Here is a 24,993-nt window from a genome sequence, read left to right as displayed (position 1 = left end):
GATCTCTTGTGTGCACTCATGTGTCCACACAGGAACCAGTGTCAGGTGGATCATTGTGGGGTCTATTGCTTGACGATGTACATTCTGAAGCCATCTAGCTTTTGTTTACATTTGTGTTTGAAATAGGTTGTATCATTTTATGCCAGATTATCCTTAGTTTACATCAATAGTTTGTTGACATTTTTTAGCCTTGAGAAAGGGCCCAGGGAGTCTCGAAACACATGTTGGCTGTGGCTATTAGAGCAGGTGGAATGATAAATTTATATCAGAATTAAAAAGCTGTTATCTGACTAAACGGAATTCTGACCCATGCGTTTTTTTTTTAACAAACGGCCTTTGCTCATATAAATGTGCTCCTACTTCTTAGGTAACATTGGTTGGTAATGAATGTATGTTTCATGACGAATTGTAAAAATGCCCTCAATGGATTGAACATATTTCCGGTGTTGTGTTTTCTTTCTTGTACTATTTGGGTTGAACGGATTGCTCTTCCTAGGGGGCCTCGGGTTGGTAGCCCACTCTTGTTAACCTTGTTTGCAGACCTCTTAACATGCTTTTGTTTTTGCAGCAGGACTGGGGAGGAAAAGGATAGAGTGTTCCCCTCTCTGGCCTGGTAGTGAGAGCACCAGTTGCAACCCGGTACACTGGGTACACGGCTGCTCCCGGCCCCCTCTGGGGAAACCATTTTCTAACCATGTTATTAACCTTTTCGTTACCACTCCCCTGAGATCTGGGCGGCAGCGCGCCCCCGAATATTAATAGGTTGTCTAACCTGCCCTGGAGTACTCACTGAGTACCACAGGATAGGCCAAGATAGGCGGTCCAGTGTAAATGACTCATTGCTCTTTTCCTTTCAATGCTCCAGTCCGGTTGAGTGGAACCAACGCAGTGCTCCAGGTTTTCACGTCTGGCACCTGGAGAACCATCTGTTCGGACGACTGGAAAGTCATGTATGGAAACATGACCTGTACGCAGCTCGGTTTTTCAAGGTAAGGCTTTAAGGATCTTTGGGCACTCTTTGAAATGCAATAATATGTGCTGTGTTTACTGAGCATAGGCAACATTCGGAGAAAAAAAACAGATTCCTTTGTGAGATTCTGTTTTTCTTTTACTGGTGAAAGTGGCTTGAAAAATCTCTCAACCTCATCATACGTTTGGTGGTACCTCGCCAGTAAGTCCGGTATCAGCACTTGGTCTGCCAGTAATACTGGCCGATTACAAGTACCAGTAAGGGTGGATATTCCCCATTCCATGGAGTCCTATTGGACTCCATGGGGGGAATTGCCGGTATTACCGGCACTGGTAATAGCAGCATTATTTGGTGGTGGGGTGTCAGAATTACCAGCAGCTTGGAACTGCAGGTAAATTACTGCCACCTTTTTTCCGCACTGCCACTTTTCTCCCATACCGCCAACCTTAGGTCCTCTGTCTTCTTTGGTGATACAAGAACACACAGAGGCAAGTTTCTGTCTGCAGTGTAGTTTCACCGACCTTGCCACAGCAGATCATTGAAACTGAAGCATGTGGCACACACGATCCATTTCACACAGCTCTCCTCCCCATTTTTCTGCTCACCTTCTCATTCAGTAGTTTGACGCATGTATCAACACCTGGTTGCATCCCATGAGCTTGTGAGTACTCACTGAAAGTCCTTTGGTGATGCACCATGTCTGGCGTTCCGTAGGCAACCGACGAAGAAAGGGGCGGGGCCAGCCAAACTGTTTTATGAATGATTTAAAAAAATAGTGTATAAAATTGCTCTTACATTTTATTGTGTCTTTGCCTGATGTAATCCCAAGCGGATCATTCATTTAACAGTGTCTGTTTGATGTAAACACACTAGGTGATATTTCATATTTTTCAATATTGTGATAAATATGAAGTATAAGGGATTTTTGATGTGCCGATCCATATGAATGGAACCGATTTTTTATGCATTTTTTTTATCGTTTCCGTTAAAGAGTTTGGTGACCAAATTGGTTCTTGAACGTAATGCTATCTTCCTGTTTCTCTTTTGTAATTCTGGCTTTCTGTACAACCTGCGAATATGCAAAGTTCCTTTATTGGTTTTAATTGCATGCAAATTTATGTCTGGAGTCTTTTTGTGAACAAACACATAACTGGATCTGACTCTCAAGGCCCCTAAGCAAGCATCCGTGAATCTTAATCGATCTGTTGCAAACCCTTGTGCTGTTCCCCCAAGCAGGAGATATTTCTGTTTATTTGCCAGAAGAATTTTATCAAGTTGCACTCTCAGTGTGAGGTCTGTACATCCGTTGTAAAGTTGGCGTTGTCGTGATCCATATTTGATATGATATGATATGTTATTTATAACACGCTTAATACCCAGAGGTTTCCAAGCGCAGACCCGGGGATCGAACATGTGGTGCTCCGTGTCTGTCGTCTTACTTCGGCTTCTTGCCCCTGAGCTATCCTCCCGGGCTATCCTTCAGGTTCTCTCCTCCGATCAATCACCTTACAACTTCCTTTTCTCATTATGAACCATGCTTAAATACCTGTTGTCTTAGTGAGGAGGTCAGCAGCCTGTAACGTGGTGGTAGACAGAAGAAAGCGGAACGCCCCCCCCGCATCACGGTATAGCACTTCCCCCAAAAGCAACCATCTGCTCATCTAGTGGTGCCTTGTGTGAACCTAAGGCTTAAACCTCAAGAAGGTGAGGAGGGATGTAAGACACATACAGCACACTTCAAATTGGCAAAGAATTTAATTTCCAGTCGATGAAGTCACAAGGTCATGGAGAAAGTGTACCCATACACTGGAAAATAAAGCATAAAATGTCCAAACTGTGCAGTATATGCAACCAACCACTGGTAGGTCAGGGCTAGAGTCTCATCATGAAGCAGTGGTTTCCAAACCTTTTATGCTGAGCTCCCCCACATGCTTGAGCTGCTTATGTTTTCTATGCAGAGCAGTCCTCCCACTTAAAGACTTGCCCCTCAGGAACCTCCCAGAATCTCCCTGCCCCCCCAGCCAACACTTTGAAGCCCACTAGCATGAAGTTCTAGTCTTGGAGTTCTTTAAGGTCAAAAGTGGTGCAGAAATTCTGTACGAGCTTCCATTGGACCTCTCATGCCTGAGGTAGAGGAGGCGCCCTTGTGCCAATGTTCCCTTGGATCTACGTTAAAACACAGCATTCCGAAAAAGCTTGAGTTTAAAATTGCAAAGCCAACTTGGTTGCATTTTGAAACTTGACTTTTTGGGAATCTGTTAATTTGCCCCCAGCTTTCCCTTTAATGTATGCGGGGGACACCCCTGGCAACCCTCGAAGCCCATAATCCTGAGCTAGGAGAACGGGGCAGCCGTGCAACCTCCGCTCACCTAGTCCGGCATTTTGGGATTCGTAATTTTCAACTATGCGGAATGCGCAGAAAGCGTGCATTCAGCAATTCTTTTTTGTTATTTTGGGGCAATACCGTTCCCTTCAGTGTTTGACTCATTCACTGCGGCATCTGGGAATCGAGGTCACTCGAAAGGCAGCAACTTGCCCTTATCTTGGCACTTACTCTTAGTTTTGTTGCTTCAGAGTTTCGAAACTCCTCAGAAGAGTAGCTGGTGCATAGATTGAGACAATCATAATTTATTTTGTATGCAATTATTTATTAAAGAATAATATATGACTTTATTGGTGATTTATACCACGTTGGGTGGAGACTTGTGCAGCGTCTTGGGAATCAAGCCCATGTTGCAGGCATCATCATGTTTCTAAGGTGAGAATGTTGCCCCTGATCCATCCCCCCAGCCTGTATGTACTGGTAGAAAAGTGCTATACTCTTCTAAGGAAGAAGAGACACGTCCACAGTAGCCCATTCATTCAGAACGTGCAATGGGTTACATTGAAACTAGATGTGGGGTGAGATTTATTATTTATTTTTGAAGTTTTATGGAGCGCTAGAGAGGCCACATAGGTTGCCTGTCTGCTTTACAAAGAGACTATTATATCATAAGAGTCTAAACGGAAAATGCCCAAAAGCAGCATAGTGAACACTAAAGAAGACGGGTATATGGCTTTCACCGCCGCAGTGGTGGCGGACACGGCCCGTAACGGCCCGCCAGTCCAAGCCTGAGCAGATCGGAGTGAAATTAGGGCTGCGCAGAGGGCTGGGGACTGTTACCACCCATGTCTGCTCCCACCGCGGGGGTGAAAGCCAGACCCTCAAGGTCTTTGGAAAATATTGCTCAATGTACTGATGAGATTGCACAGTGGATGACCTTGAATAGACTCCAACTCAACCGCATAAAGACAAAAATTATATTGTTATGACCAAATCATTCAGTGAAAGATCCAGGGGCAGTCCCTCCAGGGATTACCCTGTAGCTATGCCCTTGGATTAAAAACCTAGGTTGTTACTGTCAACTCGACTTGAGCTGCAACTACCAAATTGGTTCCATTGTTCAATCAATCTTTTATACCCTTTGTAGAGGAGGTCCCAAATAAACACTGCACTCCAAGCGTCCATTTTGAAGTACCAGGAATGTTTACACCAAGATATGTGACGTATGATGAGCAAATAAACCAGCAGAGAGCCGCGGTAGGGCTCTGCCCAGTGCTTATTAGAAGAACAGCACCTATGGACGTACCAGTACCAAGAAAACGATGGACCGTAATATATGCATTGAGAAAACCATATCAGCAAATGAACTGAAATGAAGATCGTCTGTGTACAGTCCCTGAAGACGTACCAGTACCAAGAAAACCATGGACCGTAAGATATGCATTGAGAAAACCATATCAGCAAATTAACTGAAATGAAGATCGTCTGTGTACAGTCCCTGAAGAAACCAAAAAGGCCTTAATAGAAGATGAATGGTGACATCACGAGTCCCCGGACGGACTCACAGATAGAAGAAATGATGACCAGAGAATGACGCAAAGAGACGAAATGCCATGAATAAGGATATCGTGAACTTAAAGTGAGAGAACAATGTCAAAATATAAGAAGCTTAAGCTGTAAGCAAGATGAAGATATTCAACCAGTTTACACCTGTAAATATGCTTGGAACCGCAAGAAAGCTAAGAAAACAGTGCGGCTTGCTATGCTTAGTAGAAGAATAGTGCGGCAAACGCCACTATACATACTCTACCTCAAACGAAGCACCTTATTATAAGTATATTTCTACTTTGCACAAGAAGCAGAATCAACCCACGTTACTAAAGGCCACACAAGAAAAGCATTGTATTTAGCAAAAACGAGAAGAGGCGGCTGAAACGAAACTCAGCAGAGGCAACTCGTGGCAGGAAAGCCAAGGTCGTACCAATAGAAAAGACGAACAGTAGCTACATCTAATTGAAACTAAGAACAGTATAGCCTGCCTATCCTGCCTCTGAAAGGTCGAGATAAGAAACTGAAGGCAGGTGGTGGGCAAAACAAGAATCAAATATGCAAATTGATGGAAGAAGAAGCAAATTCACGGTGTCTGAACCACGTGACCAGCTGAGCCGGACGAAAACAGGAGCTCACACCTACGCATGGCACAAGGCCAGGCGAAGATATCAGAACTTTTCCAGATAGAAGATGCAGTCTCGAGGCCAACCACAGTGAAATAATTGACACATGGCTACTAAAGTAAGGATTGACTGTAGCAAGGACTGGAGGAAGGCCGGGTAACTAAGGGGCACCTTGCACCTGGCCAACCATTCTGCATGCTGCTAAGCAAAGTGGAAAAGTATGCATGGGTTGGTCCCAACCCAATCAAAATGGACCAAATAATCTAGGGTCCTATAGTTAGTGGAACCAATAGGACGTCGTACATTTAGTGACATCTGCAGTAGTCATTTTAAAGGTAGGGCTTAGATGCCCACCTGACAAGTGTTTACCCAATCCCCTCACTCCTTTGCCATATACAGATATAGTACCTATAGTAAAGTTACCTTTTCCTAACCAATAGAATTGCATGTTAACTTTTGAGTGTTACACGTCAATGATGTTGAGTTTTTAGTATAAATGTTACAATCTTTATGAAGTTCGTTGGAGTTGAAGCGAGAAGGAAGATCTCACCATTGCTGATATTCATAATTCCTTGTTTTTTGTACTTGTCATTAAACAGACTCCCTTTGCCAAACCGTTTGAGTTGTCCTTATTGATTGGTGTTGGAGTATTAAATCTGCACCCCCATCCATCTCACGGGTGCCGCTATCTTGTCTTAAAGTGCCTCTGAGCAAACCCCGACTCTGTGGGCCCGTTGGGGGTCTCAGAGCACACTTTTGATGACTTCAACCAGTTCTTCCATTTCTGGCACAAATTGATGTCTCAGGGGTGGTGGGCTCTTTAGTAAATTCTAAACTAGATTACGCAAATGGCACTCTAGTAGGCCTACCCAAGCACCAACGTCAACGACTACAATTAGCTCAGAATGCAGTTGTTACATTGATTTTTAAATTCTCGAAGTTCTCATCAGTTTCAACTCATCAAGCCTCCTTACATTGGCTACCCGTGGGTGGAAGAATTGATTTTAAGTTATTATGTTTAACACATAAATGCGTAAACGGTCTTGCTCCATCATAGATAGCAACTAGGATCTCTTCTTACCAAACAACGAGATCACTCAGATCAGAGGACAAAAAACTATTGAAGATACCCTCTTCTCGCTGTGTTCAAAGGCTTGATAGGGGTTTCTCAGTTTTGGAGCAGGAGTGTGGAATTCTCTTCCCCTTGAGCTCAGAAATAGGACCTTCTTACTGCAATTTCACAATGCTTTGAAAAACGATTTAGTCCAATGATGTCTCTGGGTCTATTTTTCTGATTTGTTTTCCTGGTTCACATTTTTATTCCATCTGGGCCCAAATGCAGGTTATTCTGCCCAGTTGCGTGTTATAAGTAACACAAAAATCAATTCACACAAAATCAAATAGCTTTCTTTACTCAAACGAAGGTTCCCCCTTTACCTCTACCCTTCAGCTTATCCAGTTCTTTTGAAGGGGGTCCCCTCTTTATCACGTTGTGTCCCCTGGCCCTGTCTCACTCTGCTCGTTGCCCCCTGCCCGACTCCCAAGCCCTTTTTCCCTGCCACTTCTGTCCACTTCCCTCTCTCTCACGTCTCTTTCCATCCCCTCCTTAACCCAGACATACCTAGGAACCCACGCTGCCATTGTGGTGAGGAGAAGACTAGCAGCAGTGGTGCAACAACCATTAGGCATATTTAGCTTTAACCCCCCGCACCAAAGGTTTGGGTTATGTTGACTTGACCTGGCTAACCGACAGAGACGTTGCACGACAGGACGGGACGGGACGCAGAAGATAAATGTTAAGAAAGGCCCAGCAAATACGAAAGCAAAGCGTTTCATTGTTTGCAACTGCATTTGTCTGCATACATTTTTAGGCAATTGAAATCATGAAGGGGTGTTAGCACTTGTATGTCAGGAGAGTGATTGAAAGGGTAGTGGGTACAGGGGGCAGCTCCTTCTCACTACAGTCCTTATGTTTGCGGTTTCAGACATGAAGGAGAGAGTTAACTGCATGTAACAATGAAGCCGCACCAGAATAGTCTCATTAGAATGTGTACATAAATTAGATACCCCAACAGGTAGGTTTGCCCCTATCCCACAGTCTGTGAAGTTAGCCCCTCTGCCAACATTTGAAGGGTTAGCAGACCATGACATTTTAGTCTATTTGCACCCCTGACTAGTGTTGGGTGTCCTGACCCACGTTTGAGCTATCATGCTGCAACATTTGGTGCTGTGGGCTTAGAAAATCCAAGATGGCCAAAAAGCCCACAAGTGCGCCAGAATCCAGGAGAACCACGCAGTTTGTGCGCACACCAAAATGGTTACCTAACTTGCCACCCACCAGTGTAAAGAAAGATCTTTGTTGACAAAATCCACTGTTACGGATGTCAAAAAGTTGCTGAAATCGTGGCTCACTGGACCACTTTAAAGATTCAACCCTTTTGTGGGGTTCCACATAACCATTTTACTGTAAGGAGCCCCATCAAAACAATGTTAAGCAAGGATTTACTACCATGTAAGAACCATTCCTGTTTGGAATGCATTAATCCAAGAAAAATCCCAAAAATGGTTGCATTACCAGTACTCACCACTATCAGAAAGCCAGTGTTTTAAAACCACAGACTTTTGTGTAAAACTGAATAAATGAACCCAAAGCAGGCCAAAGAAAGACTTACTAAGAGGTGGATACAATGTAAAGTTATATTCTGAAGTGACTTGAATGTTCATAACAAGACTGTCTGAGCTCTGCAGGTCTGCAGCAGCCTAACTGAAACTGGATTTAAAACTACCAAAATCGAAAATGTTTAAATTAACTGAGTGACCTACTTTTGAGTGTCACATAGTTTGTCACTGTTGAAATGTCATAGTTTTGAACTTAGAATCAGCATTCTAGCTGCATATGTAAAAATTGTCTTGACTTAAACTGGGTAACTAAAAGTGACATTAGCTGTGGCCTGGCTTAAGGAACTGAATTCTGCCCACCAGCTACCCCCGACAGGAGTTGACACTTGCACAACAGTTGTGTTCCCAGGCCTAGCTGCCTTTTGCTGTTCCCACCAAAAGGGATATGACACTTCTCTGATTGAATTACCTGGGCTCTGCAGGAAATTGAACAAAGCCCTGTCCTGACTCAGGCAAATGTTTTATTGGTGGGAGTCGTAAATGTGGCTTCCTCCTGGAAGGAAAGGGGAGGAGCACTGCCTGTGAGAGCAAGCTGGCTTGGCAGAACTGGAAAAACCAGAAATTCAACCTTGTGCTAGGGGGAAACCACACCCCTTTGGGGCCAGAACATAACTCTAAAAAGATGGATCATTCATAGAGCGGACTTGTGAAAATTATTTAAATGATACCATAATTCATGTGATTTTTCTGCCCACATTTTAAGAGGTTTTTACAACCGGTGGTATGATCTGGGGGCAAACTAGCAGTTAAGAAGGTATTACTTAAAATGTAAGCATGTTAAAAATCTGACACTTCATCAATTAATGTCCATACTCCTTGCGCACATGTGTGTAAATTTGGGTTAATGTCCGATATTGCAAAACCAGTTAAAAAGTGCAAATGTTGCCATTTCTCAATGCAAGCTCTCAGGAAGAGCAGATTTGGACAGGGTATACCTCCTGTGATATGTGATGGGTGCATGTAATTTTAAAGAAATGTGTACCTGTGCAAATATGTCTTTTGGGTCAAAATATAGATTGTGTGTAATTTGACAGGGGTGGGTTCTCTGTATCATAAACAGACCTCATCACGATGACACTTCATTTCATTCCCCCAATCAAGGGGAAGAGGATGAAGTGGCCAATGACAAGTGGAGAGGGGTAGGGCCTAGAAAGCTAGCCTCTCCACCCACTTTCAAAACACATAAAAGCAGACAGTCAGGACAGATAGAGACATTCAAATCCATTTGCTGCGGAGCATGCTGCCGGACCATACAACATCCAGAGATCCAGACTTCAAATCCATCAATCTCCAGAACCTGTAGCAGTACCTAGAAAGCAGAGCAGTATCCAGAATCCAGAGAGGCTAGACCAGCAGAGCAGAGCTGACCCAGACCGCTGTTAGCAGAACCAGAGAGCTGACCCAGATCACTGTGAAGAGACCCAGACCAGACCGGAGTCCAGTCCAAAACCTGACCAGATCCGTGGCGAGGCCTAATTCAAAAATATATTGTGAGTACCTAGCAGAACTGTGCAGAACCAATCTCTTAGTTAAAATAATATAATTCAATCTATTTTAATCTAACCAGAACTGCCTAAAAGCTGTCACCTGTCATTTTCTAGCTGCAAGCTGTAACCTGTCGCTTTGAACTTTTAAAATTTCAAATCCGAAAAACAACCTTCACAAAATCGTTCATAACTCTGGAACCGTGTGGGCTAGGAACTTGGTTTAACTTTCCTCTGAAAGCTTAGAATCTCACCTTTCCAACGAGTCTAGAACCATATACTTTCTCCGTAATCACGATTCTCGCACTCGCGAACTTTACCGCAATTTGCGATTTGGTTAAAAATCCAGCCACGTGTGAAAACAGCAGCTTCCTTGCTTTCCTTGCTAAAAATTCGTTTTCCTCTTAAGAACCATCCTAAATCATTGCTAGAGTGAGCCTGGACTAATATTAACTAGATACCACTCACCCTGAACCTCTAGAGGGAATTAAAAGCATTTTAGCATATTTTTCACTTCATTGCCAGCACATATAAAAGCATTTTAGCATATTTTTCACTTCATTGCCAGCACATATAAAAGCATTTTGGGCCTGTGTTTCAATCTTCTGTAGTCTAAGCTTGCTGGGGTGAACTGAATTACATTTGATTGCATTTCTGAGAACTGTGTGCTTTCCTTCCATTTCCTTGCATTGCATAAAGGGGGGAGTGGATTGCCAGAGAAAAGTGATTACATTGTTTTGTTGAAATCATATTGAGTATTTCTGTACTGCAATTTCATTCCACCCTGCATCCATTTGAAACCATAAAAGTATTGTTGCTATCTTATCCATCCTATAACCACTCATCATTGATTATAAAGAAGTGTGCTAGTGCCGGACTATTCATTATTGATTACTGCTCAGATTAAGTGTGATATTCAATTATTAATTTATTATAAAGTGTGATATATATATATATATATTGTTTAAATTCTCAAATAAACCTTTTAAACTTGCAAAACAGAACTACTTCTTGGCTCAGTGGGGTCAGGGGGATTCCAAGAGAGGGGTGTTATATAGGGGTAGTCATCCAGAACGCATGAACTGGACGTAAAGATATATCAATAAGGGTTTCCATTCAGTATCCCAGACTAGGCATTGACTTAGCTGTAGTGTTGAATTGAATGCTCTTACAAATTGAGGGCTCGTCCGGGATCGTTTGGGTTAGATCTATCACTTGTGCAGATTAATACAGCGTGCCAACTGACCAGATACACATATCCGGTCGGATCACCACGCTGTGTTACGCTGTAAAGCACTCCTCAAAGGAACGCTCTAAGGAAAAGGTCTGTTTTGCAAAAATAAAATGCACACTTCTGTAAGTCAGGACAGAGACCAATCTCTAGAATGACGACCTTAGTAGACATGAAAATAGCCAGAGAACACTTCTTACATAATTTATTTGTGAGAGGTGAGTGGACTCACCAGGACCGCATGGTCTGGTTGCAGGCCATCACGCAACAGGTCACTGAAACAGGGTCAGATATATGGAGAGATCAGGGTCCCTTACATGTGGCCCTGAGTGAACTATATATGGCTCCTAAAGCTAAGGATGAACAAGACAAGATGGTTAGGATAGCGGCATACCTGTACCTATATATAGGAGACATGCAGGATAAATGTACTGAAGGCCAAGATCTGGCGAGTAGGCAACTGCTGGCATTACAGAAGGCCCAATCTGATCTGGACTCTTCTGAGCAGAGGCTGCAGAGGAGCCAGGAGTCAGAAAATGATAGGCAGTATATCATTAAAATAAAAGAGGACATGGATATACTGCAACAGGAAAAGGCTGACCAGGATACCAGAATTCTGGCCTTGCAGAAGGAACGCCAAGACAGTTTGGACTCCCTATTGCAGAGCCAGAAAAAGCTGGAGCAACAGATCAATTTCAACAGGGCATGCACAGAGCAGGTAGCCACCCTGCAAATCCAACTAGACAGAGAGAAAGAGGAGAGCAATAAACTGATCCTGAAAGACCTGGATACCCAGGCAGAGTTTGATCAGGAGCGCCAGAAAGCTGGTGCCTTCCAAAGGCAAAGGGACGACCTGGCGTCACAAATTCAAGCTCTTGGTCAGGAAAGGGACACGCTAGGCCAGGAAGTCTGCCTCTTAAAAAGAAAAATGGAAGAAAATCACCTGGCCCACCAGGGACTGGGTGACCTCCAAAAAGAACACCAGGACTTGCTAGAGCACACCAGGAGGGTGGAGGAGGCTCTGGCAAGAAAGGAGCAAGCCAATAGACACACAGCTCAGGAGATAACCCTCCTGCAGCAAAGACTGGCCCAGTGCTCCAGGACTAATCAGGAAACGCAGAGAGAGAATGAGGCTCTCTGCCAGCACAATGATAGGCTCCAACAACAGGTAGCGATGCAGGAGAGACTGATAGAGTCTAGTAAGGCCTTAACTGAGGAACTGAAGGCGCAGGACACAGGAGACCAGGTCCCCACATTCTGCCAGCCATTCCCAGGCTCGCAGAATCCAGGAAAACCTGGAAGATCAGACAGGAACCTCTGGGAGCAGCGCTTCTGAGTCGGAGGATGAATGGACCAGGGTTACCCGAACCAAAAAGGCCAATAAGGCAAAAAGGGCCTTGCTTAAGGACCCATTGAAGAAAATAAAGGCAATAAGGAGTGTCATCACGCCTTATCACAAGAACGCCAAGTATTCTGTTTGGGAACACTTGGAGCTTTACGAGCAAATGATGGAGACTTTCCATTTGAAGGACAGCAGTAGCTGCATCCAGTACGTCAAATGGACATTCTCCCCAGAATACTCCAGTTTCTTTCCGGGGCTGGAGGACCAAAATCATTTAAGATGGTCCACCTATAAGGCGGCCATCTTGAAACATTTTTCTGTTCACAGAAATCCTCAAGAGGCTCGCAAGGCAGCCTACAATTTGCAATGTGGGGAGGATCAGGCCCCACAAGAATTCGTGCAAGAACTGAAACGTGCCTTTGCGCAGACCACCAGAAGGGTGCGCACAGACAGCAGAGAATTTGTCAATACATTTTTCCATGCCTTGCCCAAATATATAATGACCCAGCTTGTGAGAGATTTTCATGAGAAAAGATCTTTAGACTGGGTCATTGAACAGGCTACCCGGATCTATGAGGTACAGAAGCCTATCGAAAATAAAAATAACGCGCCGAAAAACCCCAAAACCAACAGCACCCCTGCTGCTGCCAAGGTGGCAGAGGTAAAGGTCACCCCCGTTTTGGATTTGGAGATGGGGGGGCCTAAAAACCTACCTGCACCTAATAATGCTAGCCCAGAAGGTCCTCAGGCCAGTCACAGACAGGGCGTGAAAGAGGTAGTCCCACAAATGGGGTCCCTCGCTCTCCTGACTATGTAAGTCCCCGTTACAAGGGAAACAGACCAATCCTGGGTTATGTGTGGACTCCTCCAGCCCAAGGGGGGGATCCAGCCAAGCACCTGACCCAGGGAACTTCCCTCCTAACTTCCCCCAGGAGGGCAGAAATTCTCCAAATCCTGGGCAGAACTTTTTCCCCAGGTATCCACCCAATTTCCATCCCCAAAATCATCCATCCTTCTTTCCCCAATTCCCTGAGCCCAGACAACCTAATCCGGGAGAGGGGAGGCCAAGGGTGGAGGGGTACCAAAATCTTCCCAACCCGGGGTACTACCAGAGAAGGGATAGCTACCCTTCCCGGGATCAGCCCCGGGGAGAAAATAGAGCCCCGTATCAGCCTGAGCGGGTTTCCCAGTTAGAGCGCCAGGTCCAAAATATGGCACGGGATCTGGGTCACATACTGAGGGCTCAACAGAACCCTCAGATGAGCGTGCCACCGCAGAATGCCCCAAACTCTGGACCTGGTACTCCAGAACAATGACGGGGGCAGCACCCCGATAACACACCGGTTCCCAGGGAGGAGGCACAAGGGGAAGGGGGGTGTAAAGCCTTGGAGGAAGCTTCCTTCCCAACTTGTAAACAGCCCCTGGAAAACCAGGAACCGGAAACAAAATCTCCTGCCCCTGAAAGCCTGCCTCCCAAGGAGCAGAGGGGGGGTAGGAGAAACAAAGGACCCAAACAGACCCACTTTGTGGAGGAGGTACAGTTCTTCCAATTTGAGGGAGAGGGATCCTCAGAGGATCCTGGGGAAAGGACCTTCTCCTTCAGAGATGGGGGAACTCCTCCCAAGGAAAAATGGGTCCCAAGGGATGCCAATTCAGACTGGGGGGATATGGAGACTGAGCTACCGCCGCCCATCATCTCATCCCAGAACCCACAATACCAAAATCCCCTGGTTCAAACCCATCCTGATGACTGCCTCCAAAAAGGGGGGGGCGGCCCAGAACCGGAACCAGGGGAACCCACAATGGCTCTGATCTCCAGTTGCCAACTTTTTCTTTCAGGTTCCCAAGGCTCTCCACAGAATTCTGCCCAAATTTCTTCTCTTGCAATGTCCAAAACCAGAAAGTTAGCCCACCAGTTGTCCAGAAATGTGCATTATCTGTGCCCCCTTGAGGAGGAGGAGGGAAGATATTATGCCCCGGTACAAGTACAGGGGCAGGGTACGATTTCAGCGCTGGTGGACACGGGATCTCAAGCTACCCTTCTGTCCAGAAGGGCCTTTGATGAACTGAATGCAGGAAGGGGAGGGAATTACCAAATTCCTCTCACCTCACTTCCTGGACAACTCCAGAACTTTGACGGGAAGGAAATTCCCGTCGAGGGGACGGCAGATTTGGACATTAAAATTGGGCGACACAAGTTGAAACACCCGGTCATAGTTGTGACTCCAGAGGGCACCCCTTGTCTACTAGGGAATGACCTCCTGAGAATGTTGTCATCCCTAATAGATTGCGTAAACAAGGTCCTCTGGACCCAGACTAGCCGACCCATAAAATTAAAACAGAGTGTCAACCATGTTAGTTTAAATGGCACATGCCACATGGTTGAACAAAAATCTGACCAAGTAGAATTCCACTTCCAGAATAACCAAATTCCAGACGTGACAGTAATAGCAGTAGGACAACAGACTGGTGATGGGGGGTCCTCTCTATTTCTGAAAATCAACCTTCCTTCCAGTTTAAAGTGGTATTCCACACTGGAAGGAAACACCCTGAAATTCTTTACTAATCCACAATCAGAAACTCCCACTCCTATAGTCCAGAAAGATGTGAAATCAGCTCAGAGCCTGGCTGATATTCAGCAAATTGGCGAGCAGTTGTTCATCCCTGTTCAGTTAAATGATGGGAAGGACTCTGTTCTCGCTCGAGTGTGTGTGAACAACGGTAAGAGCTTCATCAGCGAAGCTATGTTCCGCCAACTCCCAAAAGATCCAGCCATTCCCACATTCAAACTGATAGACGAATGTGAAATGGACCTGGAAGCACCCAATTCCAAACATCTCCTGCCAAGCAGGTGTATGCTCAAAATCTCCATTGGCAACAAGAGCATAGTCCACAATTGTTGGGTCGTGCGAGACGTCACTGCCGCTTTTTACTTAGGCAGTGACATTCTCAATCGCTTTGCCATTAGTTTGGACCTAATAAACTTCAAAGCTTGGTCCCGATTAGCGGATAATCCCATGGGCTTTGATGATCCAGAAAAAGCATTTAGGTCAGCTCAATTGCTACCTTATGCAGTTGAAATTCAGATCAAAGAGGAAGTCACCATCCCAGAAAGGACCCGACAATTCTCCCTGGAAGTGAAAGCTTAAAGAGGACAACATTTGAAAAACCCTGATGCTTACATACATCTAAACGCTTCTCTCCAACAGCAAGGGTTGGGGGTAAACCCAACTCCATTAGTCAACATAGAACATGACACTAATCTAATAGAGGTGGATAACAGCGACTTAAAGAGTATTACTCTAGCCGCAGGCACCATTATTGGAATGGCGGTTGATGACCGTCATTTTTCCATTTATTTAGGTAATGAACTGTTAGGACCAATCCCCAAGGACTGTTTTGACAGTGACAGTGAGGACAATACAACACCAGACAGGATTTTTACCCGGCATGGGGGGAACTTCCTGGTGTACACTTCTTGCCCTTATGGTAAGGAAGATGTGACTTGTGACTTCAGGAGGGATGAGGTGATTTTCCAGGTCCATGAGGGCTGCCTTTCCCACCAAAAGCCTCCAGTCCAAATCAGCACTCTGACCAGGGACTTCTCCACCCAGCTGGAGGAGGCCGCTGAGATAGCCGAACCAGAAGTCTCTCCAGGCTTCAGGCAGATGGTGGAAGAGAGAGTCAACCTAGCTGATGCCTGTGTGACTCTGGAACAAAAGCAAAGGTTGAAACAAGTTTTCTTGGATTTCAAAGATCTCTTTGCGGTAGACTCATATGACTGTGGCCGCACCGACATCCACACAACAACAATCCCCACGGACCCTGGAATGACTCCTGTGTTTGTGAAGCAATATCGCTTGCCTCTCGCATCAATGGAGTCCCTTACTGAAATAATTAAGAACCTTGAGTCCAGGGGAATAATCCGTCCCGTCCACAGCACCTTCAATAATCTGGTACTGGGAATATTGAAGCCAAACGGTCAGTGGAGACTCTGCGCCGACCTCAGGGAGCTCAACAAACGGGTCCATACTTCCTGATGGCCTCTGCCCTACATTGACCAAGGGCTGGCCCAGATCCAGGGGTCACAGGTATTCACTGCAATAGACCTGACCAATGGATACTGGACTGTGCCTGTCAGTAGGGAGGACCAATACAAGCTGGCTTTTACCTTTGGGGGCCAGCAGTACACATGGACCCGGACTCCCTTCGGATACCTCAACTCCGGCAATGAATTCAACATTTTCCTACACAAGGCCATGCCCGACCTGGGTGCAAGGGGTAACCTGGCTTATGTAGATGATGTCCTCATCAAAAGTTCATCTGTGGAGGAACACATAGCGGAGATCCGTTATGTTCTAACCCAGTTGAGGGCCGCCGGAGCAAAACTTTCCTTTCAGAAAGCACAGTGGTGTAGAACCCGTGTTAATTTCTTGGGGCATGAGATTACTCCTCAGGGTCTCTGTCCCCAGGAAAAGAAAGTGGAAGCACTTCAGAAACTGAAAGACCCCACAACTCTGCGGGAACTAAGGAGCCTCCTTGGACTGACTAATTACAGCAGAAAGTTCATTGAGGGCTATGCAGAGATCACCAGACCCCTGATTCATCTCCTGAAAGGGGGGGTCAAGTGGGAATGGGGTCCAGAACAAGCCGAGGCGGTAAAACAACTCAAGAGAAGCCTCTCACAAGCGCCTTGCCTAGCTTACCCTGTCGGAAACAAGGAGTTCTTCCTGGAGACGGGGTTCTCTAATACGTGCTTGACGGCGGTATTATACCAAAAGCATGACAAGGTCAATAAAGTAATCTCCTATGCGAGCAAAACTTTATCCTCTGTGGAGGAAAAATTCAACGATTGTGAGAAGGCACTCCTGGCAACGGTGTGGGCATTGAAGAATTACCGCCCGTTTATCCAGGGGGAACACATCATAGTGGAGACTCCACCCCAGCCTCTGCAATATCTCCAAAGTGACAGAATCCGGGCCGGAAATGTGAGTAATTCCTGAATTACTTCCTGGATTCTGTCAATGCAAGGCTTTCCTGTGGAGGTCAGATATGGCCAAAACAAGAAGAGTCCCCTCGCGCAAGGTCTGGCTGACTTGCATGATTGTGCCAGAGAAAACTGTCTCGAGGACGAAAGTCTAAAGATCAAGGACAACACGGAGGCATACCTTAATTCCCCACACAAAGTCTTTGAAGAAGACAAGTGTGAGGGAATGCCCACTGTCTATGTGGATGGATGCTCTTACCATGTTGACAACGACGGGGAGAAAGAACTGGTGGCTGGCGTAGGGAATGCATGGGTGAAGGAGTTCCCAGAACCCTCCGCTGGATACAAAATTGGTCCCCGAAGTAGTCAGGTGGCAGAATTGATGGCTGTGCATCAGGCCATCCTCACTGCTGTCCAGCATCAACTCCACGAACTGGTCATAATCACAGATTCTGATTATGTACGGAACGGGTTCGTGGAGCACCTGGTTAATTGGAAAACCAGAGGCATGTTATGTGCTAATAACAAACCCTTGAAACATGGGAAGTTGATCCAAAACATTGATGATCTGGTCACCTCGAATGAGATGACCATCTATTGGAAAAAGATCAAGGGTCATTCCAAAGTAGAGGGACCAGACAAAACTGGAAATGACTTAGCTGATCAGCTGGCGAAAACCGGGGCCATCCAAGGGGATCTAATTGAGATTGAGTCCCTGTTGGGGGAAATCCAGGTCACTGCTATCACTAGGTCCCAGACAAATGCTCACAATGACCTTTCAATTGCACAATGGAGCAAGGAGACCCCTGATGCTGATTTGATTACCGCTCAGAAGGGGGATCCAATAATTGGTACATTTTACCAACACATTGAGGACCCTGAGAACTTTCCCCTGACGGATACCGATTACAACGGGAAAGAGGACCTCAGAGTGTTGATGAAATGTCCAAAAATGTTCCGGATCCAAGACGGTTTGTTGGTAAGGAAATCCAAAGCTGGCCACGATCAGTGGGTGGTTCCTACCTCATTCCGAAGCCTGATGTTAAGTCACGCCCATGATGCGGCCACCGCCGGTCATAGGGGGTTTCACACAACACTGGAAATCTTAAGAGAGGTTGCATACTGGCCACACATGGGCCAGGACCTCAACCAATACTTGAAGGGTTGTCTTGTGTGTGCACAATTTCAGCCAACATCCCTCACACACCGGGCGCCTCTCCAAAAGAGGGGGATGACACTGCCATGGTCAGATTTACAAATCGACTTCGTAGGCCCTGTGATTCGCTCGTCTAGAGGAAACAAGTACATGTTGACCGTTACATGCTTGTTTACCAAGTGGGTGGAATGTCTCCCAGCCCCAAACTGCAAGGCAGAAACAGCAGCTGCCCTGATGATTAACCACATCTTTTCCCGTTTTGGTCTACCTCAAAGGATTGAGTCAGACAGAGGTAGCCACTTCACCAGTGAAGTAATGACAAAGATGTGGGAGATACTGGGGGTCAAGAGAAAGCTACACATTGCTTACAGGCCAGCTTCTTCTGGGGCAGTAGAGAGATATAACCGAACCATTGTGAGCATATTAAAGAAGTTTGTGGCAGATTCTGGGCCAAGTTGGGATATCCGATTACCTCTGGTCCTAATGGCCATCAGATCTACCCCTTCATCTGCAACCAAAATGTCACCATTTGAGTTGATGCCTGGGCACAAGATGGTGCTTCCTAAGCATTTGCTCTACAGAACCCAAGAGCAAACGTTGATAAATGCCTCCACAACTCATGAGTATGTGGAGAATTTAAGGAAACACCTTCAGCATGCTTTTGCCTATGCTCAGCGGAATCTAGAAAGATCAGCTGAGAGTATGAAGACCCACTATGACCTGAAAACTTCCAGGAAGGAATATCAGGTGGGGGACTGGGTCTATCTATACAATTTCCAAAGGAACCAGGCCAAACAGCGAAAATTTTTGCCTACATGGAAGGGACCCTTTGAGATTATAGACAAAATCTCCCCTGTGGCCTACAAGATCCGCATCCCCAAAGGCGGTTTGGCAGAGGGGGAAGACAAATGAGTCCACATTAACCAGTTGAAGTGTTGCCATCCCAGGCACACTCTGCAACAACTGGAGGAATCCTCTGGAATCCTAGAGGGTACTGTCTCAGATTAATTCAGTTCTAACTTAAAATATCCTACATATCTCCTATCAAATTCTGAGTTTCTCAATGTGGGTGTTTTCGTTTTTGAATGCAAAAAGAAATGTGCATGTTCATATGTTGTCACTATAAATTTATGTGCCACCCCACTATATCAATGGTGGGGGAGAAATGTCCATGAATAGGTATTGCCGCTCTTCCTTTGTCGTCCTAGGAGAAAGAAAACCTGGAGACTGGCCAAGGAGGACGATCCGGAGACCAGGAGCAGAGACGCAAGGGGCCCAGGGTACCACCCAATATTCCCATCAGGACCGGCAAGGAGAACCGATCGATCAGTACCGGATGGAGGAAAAGATGCTGAACTGTGCCATTTGCAGAATTGGAAGAAGATTATGCGGACAGACCAGTGCGTGGGTCAAAACCCTTGTGCACCCGACTCCCCATCGACTCAAATTCAAAGGGCAGTCACGTGGGGGGATTTGTTGGGTGTCCTGACCCACTTTTGAGCTATCATGCTGCAACATTTGGTGCTGTGGGCTTAGAAAATCGAAGATGGCCAAAAAGCCCACAAGTGCGCCAGAATCCAGGAGAACCACGCAGTTTGTGCGCTCACCAAAATGGTTACCTAACTTGCCACCCACCAGTGTAAAGAAAGATCTTTGTTGACAAAATCCACTGTTACGGATGTCAAAAAGTTGCTGAAATCGTGGCTCACCGGACCACTTTAAAGATTCAACCCTTTTGTGGGGTTCCACATAACCATTTTATTGTAAGGAGCCCCATCAAAACAATGTTAAGCAAGGATTTACTACCATGTAAGAACCATTCCTGTTTGGAATGCATTAATCCAAGAAAAATCCCAAAAATGGTTGCATTACCAGTACTCACCACTATCAGAAAGCCGGCGTTTTAAAACCACAGACTTTTGTGTAAAACTGAATAAATGAACCCAAAGCAGGCCAAAGAAAGACTTACTAAGAGGTGGATACAATGTAAAGTTATATTCTGAAGTGACTTGAATGTTCATAACAAGACTGGCTGAGCTCTGCAGGTCTGCAGCAGCCTAACTGAAACTGGATTTAAAACTACCAAAAATCGAAAATGTTTAAATTAACTGAGTGACCTACTTTTGAGTGTCACATAATTTGTCACTGTTGAAATGTCATAGTTTTGAACTTAGAATCAGCATTCTAGCTGCATATGTAAAAATTGTCTTGACTTAAACTGGGTAACTAAAAGTGACATTAGCTGTGGCCTGGCTTAAGGAACTGAATTCTGCCCACCAGCTACCCCCGACAGGAGTTGAGACTTGCACAACAGCTGTGTTCCCAGGCCTAGCTGCCTTTTGCTGTTCCCACCAAAAGGGATATGACACTTCTCTGATTGAATTACCTGGGCTCTGCAGGAAATTGAACAAAGCCCTGTCCTGACTCAGGCAAATGTTTTATTGGTGGGAGTCGTAAATGTGGCTTCCTCCTGGCAGAAAAGGGGAGGAGCACTGCCTGTGAGAGCAAGCTGGCTTGGCAGAACTGGAAAAACCAGAAATTCAACCTTGTGCTGGGGGGAAACCACACCCCTTTGGGGCCAGAACATAACTCTAAAAAGATGGATCATTCATAGAGCGGACTTGTGAAAATTATTTAAATGATACCATAATTCTTGTGATTTTTCTGCCCACATTTTAAGAGGTTTTTACAACCGGTGGTATGATCTGGGGGCAAACTAGCAGTTAAGAGGGTATTACTTAAAATGTATGCATGTTAAAAATCTGACACTTCATCAATTAATGTCCATACTCCTTGCGCACATGTGTGTAAATTTGGGTTAATGTCCGATATTGCAAAACCAGTTAAAAAGTGCAAATGTTGCCATTTCTCAATGCAAGCTCTCAGGAAGAGCAGATTTGGACAGGGTATACCTCCTGTGATATGTGATGGGTGCATGTAATTTTAAACAAATGTGTACCTGTGCAAATATGTCTTTTGGGTCAAAATATAGATTGTGTGTAATTTGACAGGGGTGGGTTCTCTGTATCATAAACAGACCTCATCATGATGACACTTCATTTCATTCCCCCAATCAAGGGGAAGAGGATGAAGTGGCCAATGACAAGTGGAGAGGGGTAGGGCCTAGAAAGCTAGCCTCTCCACCCACTTTCAAAACACATAAAAGCAGACAGTCAGGACAGATAGAGACATTCAAATTCATTTGCTGCGGAGCATGCTGCCGGACCATACAACATCCAGAGATCCAGACTTCAAATCCATCAATCTCCAGAACCTGTAGCAGTACCTAGAAAGCAGAGCAGTATCCAGAATCCAAAGAGGCTAGACCAGCAGAGCAGAGCTGACCCAGACCGCTGTTAGCAGAACCAGAGAGCTGACCCAGATCACTGTGAAGAGACCCAGACCAGACCGGAGTCCAGTCCAAAACCTGACCAGATCCGTGGCGAGGCCTAATTCAAAAATATATTGTGAGTACCTAGCAGAACTGTGCAGAACCAATCTCTTAGTTAAAATAATATAATTCAATCTATTTTAATCTAACCAGAACTGCCTAAAAGCTGTCACCTGTCATTTTCTAGCTGCAAGCTGTAACCTGTCGCTTTGAACTTTTAAAATTTCAAATCCGAAAAACAACCTTCACAAAATCGTTCATAACTCTGGAACTGTGTGGGCTAGGAACTTGGTTTAACTTTCCTCTGAAAGCTTAGAATCTCACCTTTCCAACAAGCCTAGATCTGACTTCCGTAATCACGATTCTCATACTCGCGAATTTTACTGCGATTTGCGATTTGGTTAAAAATCCAGCCACGTGTGAAAACAGCAGCTTCCTTGCTTTCCTTGCTAAAAATTTGTTTGCCTCTTAAGAACCATCCTAAATCATTGCTAGAGTGAGCCTGGACTAATATAACTAGATACCACTCACCCTGAACCTCTAGAGGGAATTAAAAGCATTTTAGCATATTTTTCACTTCATTGCCAGCACATATAAAAGCATTTTAGCATATTTTTCACTTCATTGCCAGCACATATAAAAGCATTTTGGGCCTGTGTTTCAAACTTCTGTAGTCTAAGCTTGCTGGGGTGAACTGAATTACATTTGATTGCATTTCTGAGAACTGTGTGCTTTCCTTCCATTTCCTTGCATTGCATAAAGGGGGGAGTGGATTGCCAGAGAAAAGTGATTACATTGTTTTGTTGAAATCATATTGAGTATTTCTGTACTGCAATTTCATTCCACCCTGCATCCATTTGAAACCATAAAAGTATTGTTGCTATCTTATCCATCCTATAACCACTCATCATTGATTATAAAGAAGTGTGCTAGTGCCGGACTATCCATTATTGATTACTGCTCAGATTAAGTGTGATATTCAATTATTAATTTATTATAAAGTGTGATATATATATATATATTGTTTAAATTATCAAATAAACCTTTTAAACTTGCAAAACAGAACTACTTCTTGGCTCAGTGGGGTCAGGGGGATTCCAAGAGAGGGGTGTTATATAGGGGTAGTCATCCAGAACGCATGAACTGGACGTAAAGATATATTAATAAGGGTTTCCATTCAGTATCCCAGACTAGGCATTGACTTAGCTGTAGTGTTGAATTGAATCCTCTTACAAATGCGGGGTCAAGTAAGCGACGGGAACAATTGCGCTTCTAATGATAGTGGGAGAAACACATGTTACAGAATAACCCTCTGCTGTACTTAAGAAGAAAAAAAAAATGACTGTTTCTTTACTAAATGTCTGATGCATGTCTTAAAGCTGTAATCGTATTTTCTTAGCTAAACAAGCATGCGCTCTTGATTCGCAGCTACGTCAGCACCAGTAACATCACCGTGGACGCAGTTGAGCTGCAGTTTCAAAGACATTTTGCTTCCATTACGAAAGCACCACCAACGGTGGGTCACATGATGCCGCTGCAGCGCAGAATATACGTAAGGTATGCTCTATGTGGATTTGTTGAACGTTAATGGTTGTCCGTTACTTATGGGAATTGTAAGAGACTGAGGGCCAGTTCTGTCTCAGAAGTTTGTATTTTGTAAGACAAACATCATGGAACTCAACAATGGTGCTTAACATCATTAAAAACAGCATAGTCATTGTGATGATACAAATGAAAAGACATAAAGAGCCTGATTCATGGAAGTGTTTTACAATGGCACAATCCCATAGGAAAACGTTCCATGATTCAGGCCCAACATTGTAATCTCAATGTACATACATCATGGTGAACAATTGATACTGAAAGACGGGTGAAAGAAGAAAAGAAGGGGTTCATCAAGAATAAGCACACAACAAATAACACAGATTCCATAAGAACACATCAGCAATAAGTCTCAAGGAAATATCCCCTATATCTAAGAATCTTTCAGTGTCTCTTGCTTGCTTATAAATAGCCCTCTCATAGATGGATACAGTTAACAACTCTTCCACGCAGTCATCAATACAGAAGGAAGCAGATGATTTCCTCAAAATCATTTTTTTTGCAACCATGCATGCCCGGAGTAGCCAGACTTTTTTACAGAATTGAATGCCGTCTAATGAGGACACCTCACCAAGCACCAGAATTAAAGCATTAATTCCAATAGTGCAGTTTAAACCCAAACTCAACCTCTCTCTGACCCCTTCCCAAAAGTTCTTAGTTTTTTTGACAAGTCCAGATGAAATGACTCAAAGTACACCTTGCTTGCTTGCATTTCCAACATTGATCACTCTCGAGAAGACACCTCTTGAACATATGCTCTCGGCTCCAATAGGTTCTAAAGAGAAGTTTGGTCTGTGATGCTCTTTGCCCCCAATCCATGCTGACCAGTCGAACATTGCCACAGCATCTCAACCAACAGTCCTGATCAATTGCTACACCTAGCTCTCCAGCCCAGATGTTGGCTAATTCTGGATCCCCTTCGCGGCAAGATCTTAACATTCCATAAATAGTGGCAGCTGGGTGCAGAGCCCGTTTGCAAAGCTCCAGCGCAGACCATGTTGTATTGTGTGTTGCTAATCGGGCATGGTCTGTATTGGCAGCTATGACACCCCTCGGTTTCCTGTACTCAGCATAAGAGCATTCACTGAAGTCAAACTTACAGCGCAATCGCACAAAGGGAATCCAATCCCCACCCTCAACCAAATCTTTTATATATCTGATTCCTCCCAAGAACCAAGATGGCCAGAATAGAACTTTCCTTTCGATGCATCTTGGAACAAAAACAGATAATTTCCCATAAATCTGGACATGCTGCATCAACACTCACGCACAAAGGGTGTCAGCAGGTTCACCCTAACAGATGGCTTTGTTGCTGTCATCAATGAGGCCTTGGGAGCTAGCTGCAATGCATTATTACATTCGGCTGCTACTTCATCCACTTGATCTTCCTCCATGCTTATTGTCCGGCACAGGTATCTAGCCATAAATGCAAGGTGATATTCGAAGAGGTTAGGCAGGTTCATACCTCCATGTTTAAGAGGGAGTTGCATTTTCCATAAAGCGATCCTCGCGCGTTTGCCATCCCATATAAACTTCTGCATGATCGAATCAAGGTCTTTGTAGATTTTCTTGTGCACCTTGATGGAGAGCATCGAGAGGATATAATTAACTTTTGGTGCCAAGTTCTTTTTAATGCAGTTGATTTTGCCCCACA

The 24,993-nt window shown here is 44.8% G+C and overlaps 1 protein-coding gene across 1 annotated transcript in view; it reads left to right on the top strand.

Moving 5' to 3' along the window:
- The first annotated feature begins 887 nt into the window (after positions 1 to 887).
- Positions 888 to 24,993, top strand: part of TMPRSS3 (transmembrane serine protease 3) — a 185,589-nt gene continuing 161,483 nt past the window's right edge. Inside the window, exons 1-2 of the mRNA XM_069637338.1 lie at positions 888 to 989; positions 23,166 to 23,294. Coding sequence (XP_069493439.1) covers positions 949 to 989; positions 23,166 to 23,294 — 170 coding nt within the window. The 5' untranslated portion in view covers positions 888 to 948. The remainder of the gene's footprint in view (positions 990 to 23,165; positions 23,295 to 24,993) is intronic.

The sequence above is a fragment of the Ambystoma mexicanum genome, chromosome 7p (genome assembly GCF_040938575.1).
Source record: "Ambystoma mexicanum isolate Mex_15411 chromosome 7p, UKY_AmexF1_1, whole genome shotgun sequence".
Lineage (NCBI taxonomy): Eukaryota > Metazoa > Chordata > Amphibia > Caudata > Ambystomatidae > Ambystoma > Ambystoma mexicanum.
The sequence above is the reverse complement of the archived record's forward strand: the minus strand, read 5'-3'. Positions and strand labels throughout refer to the sequence as shown.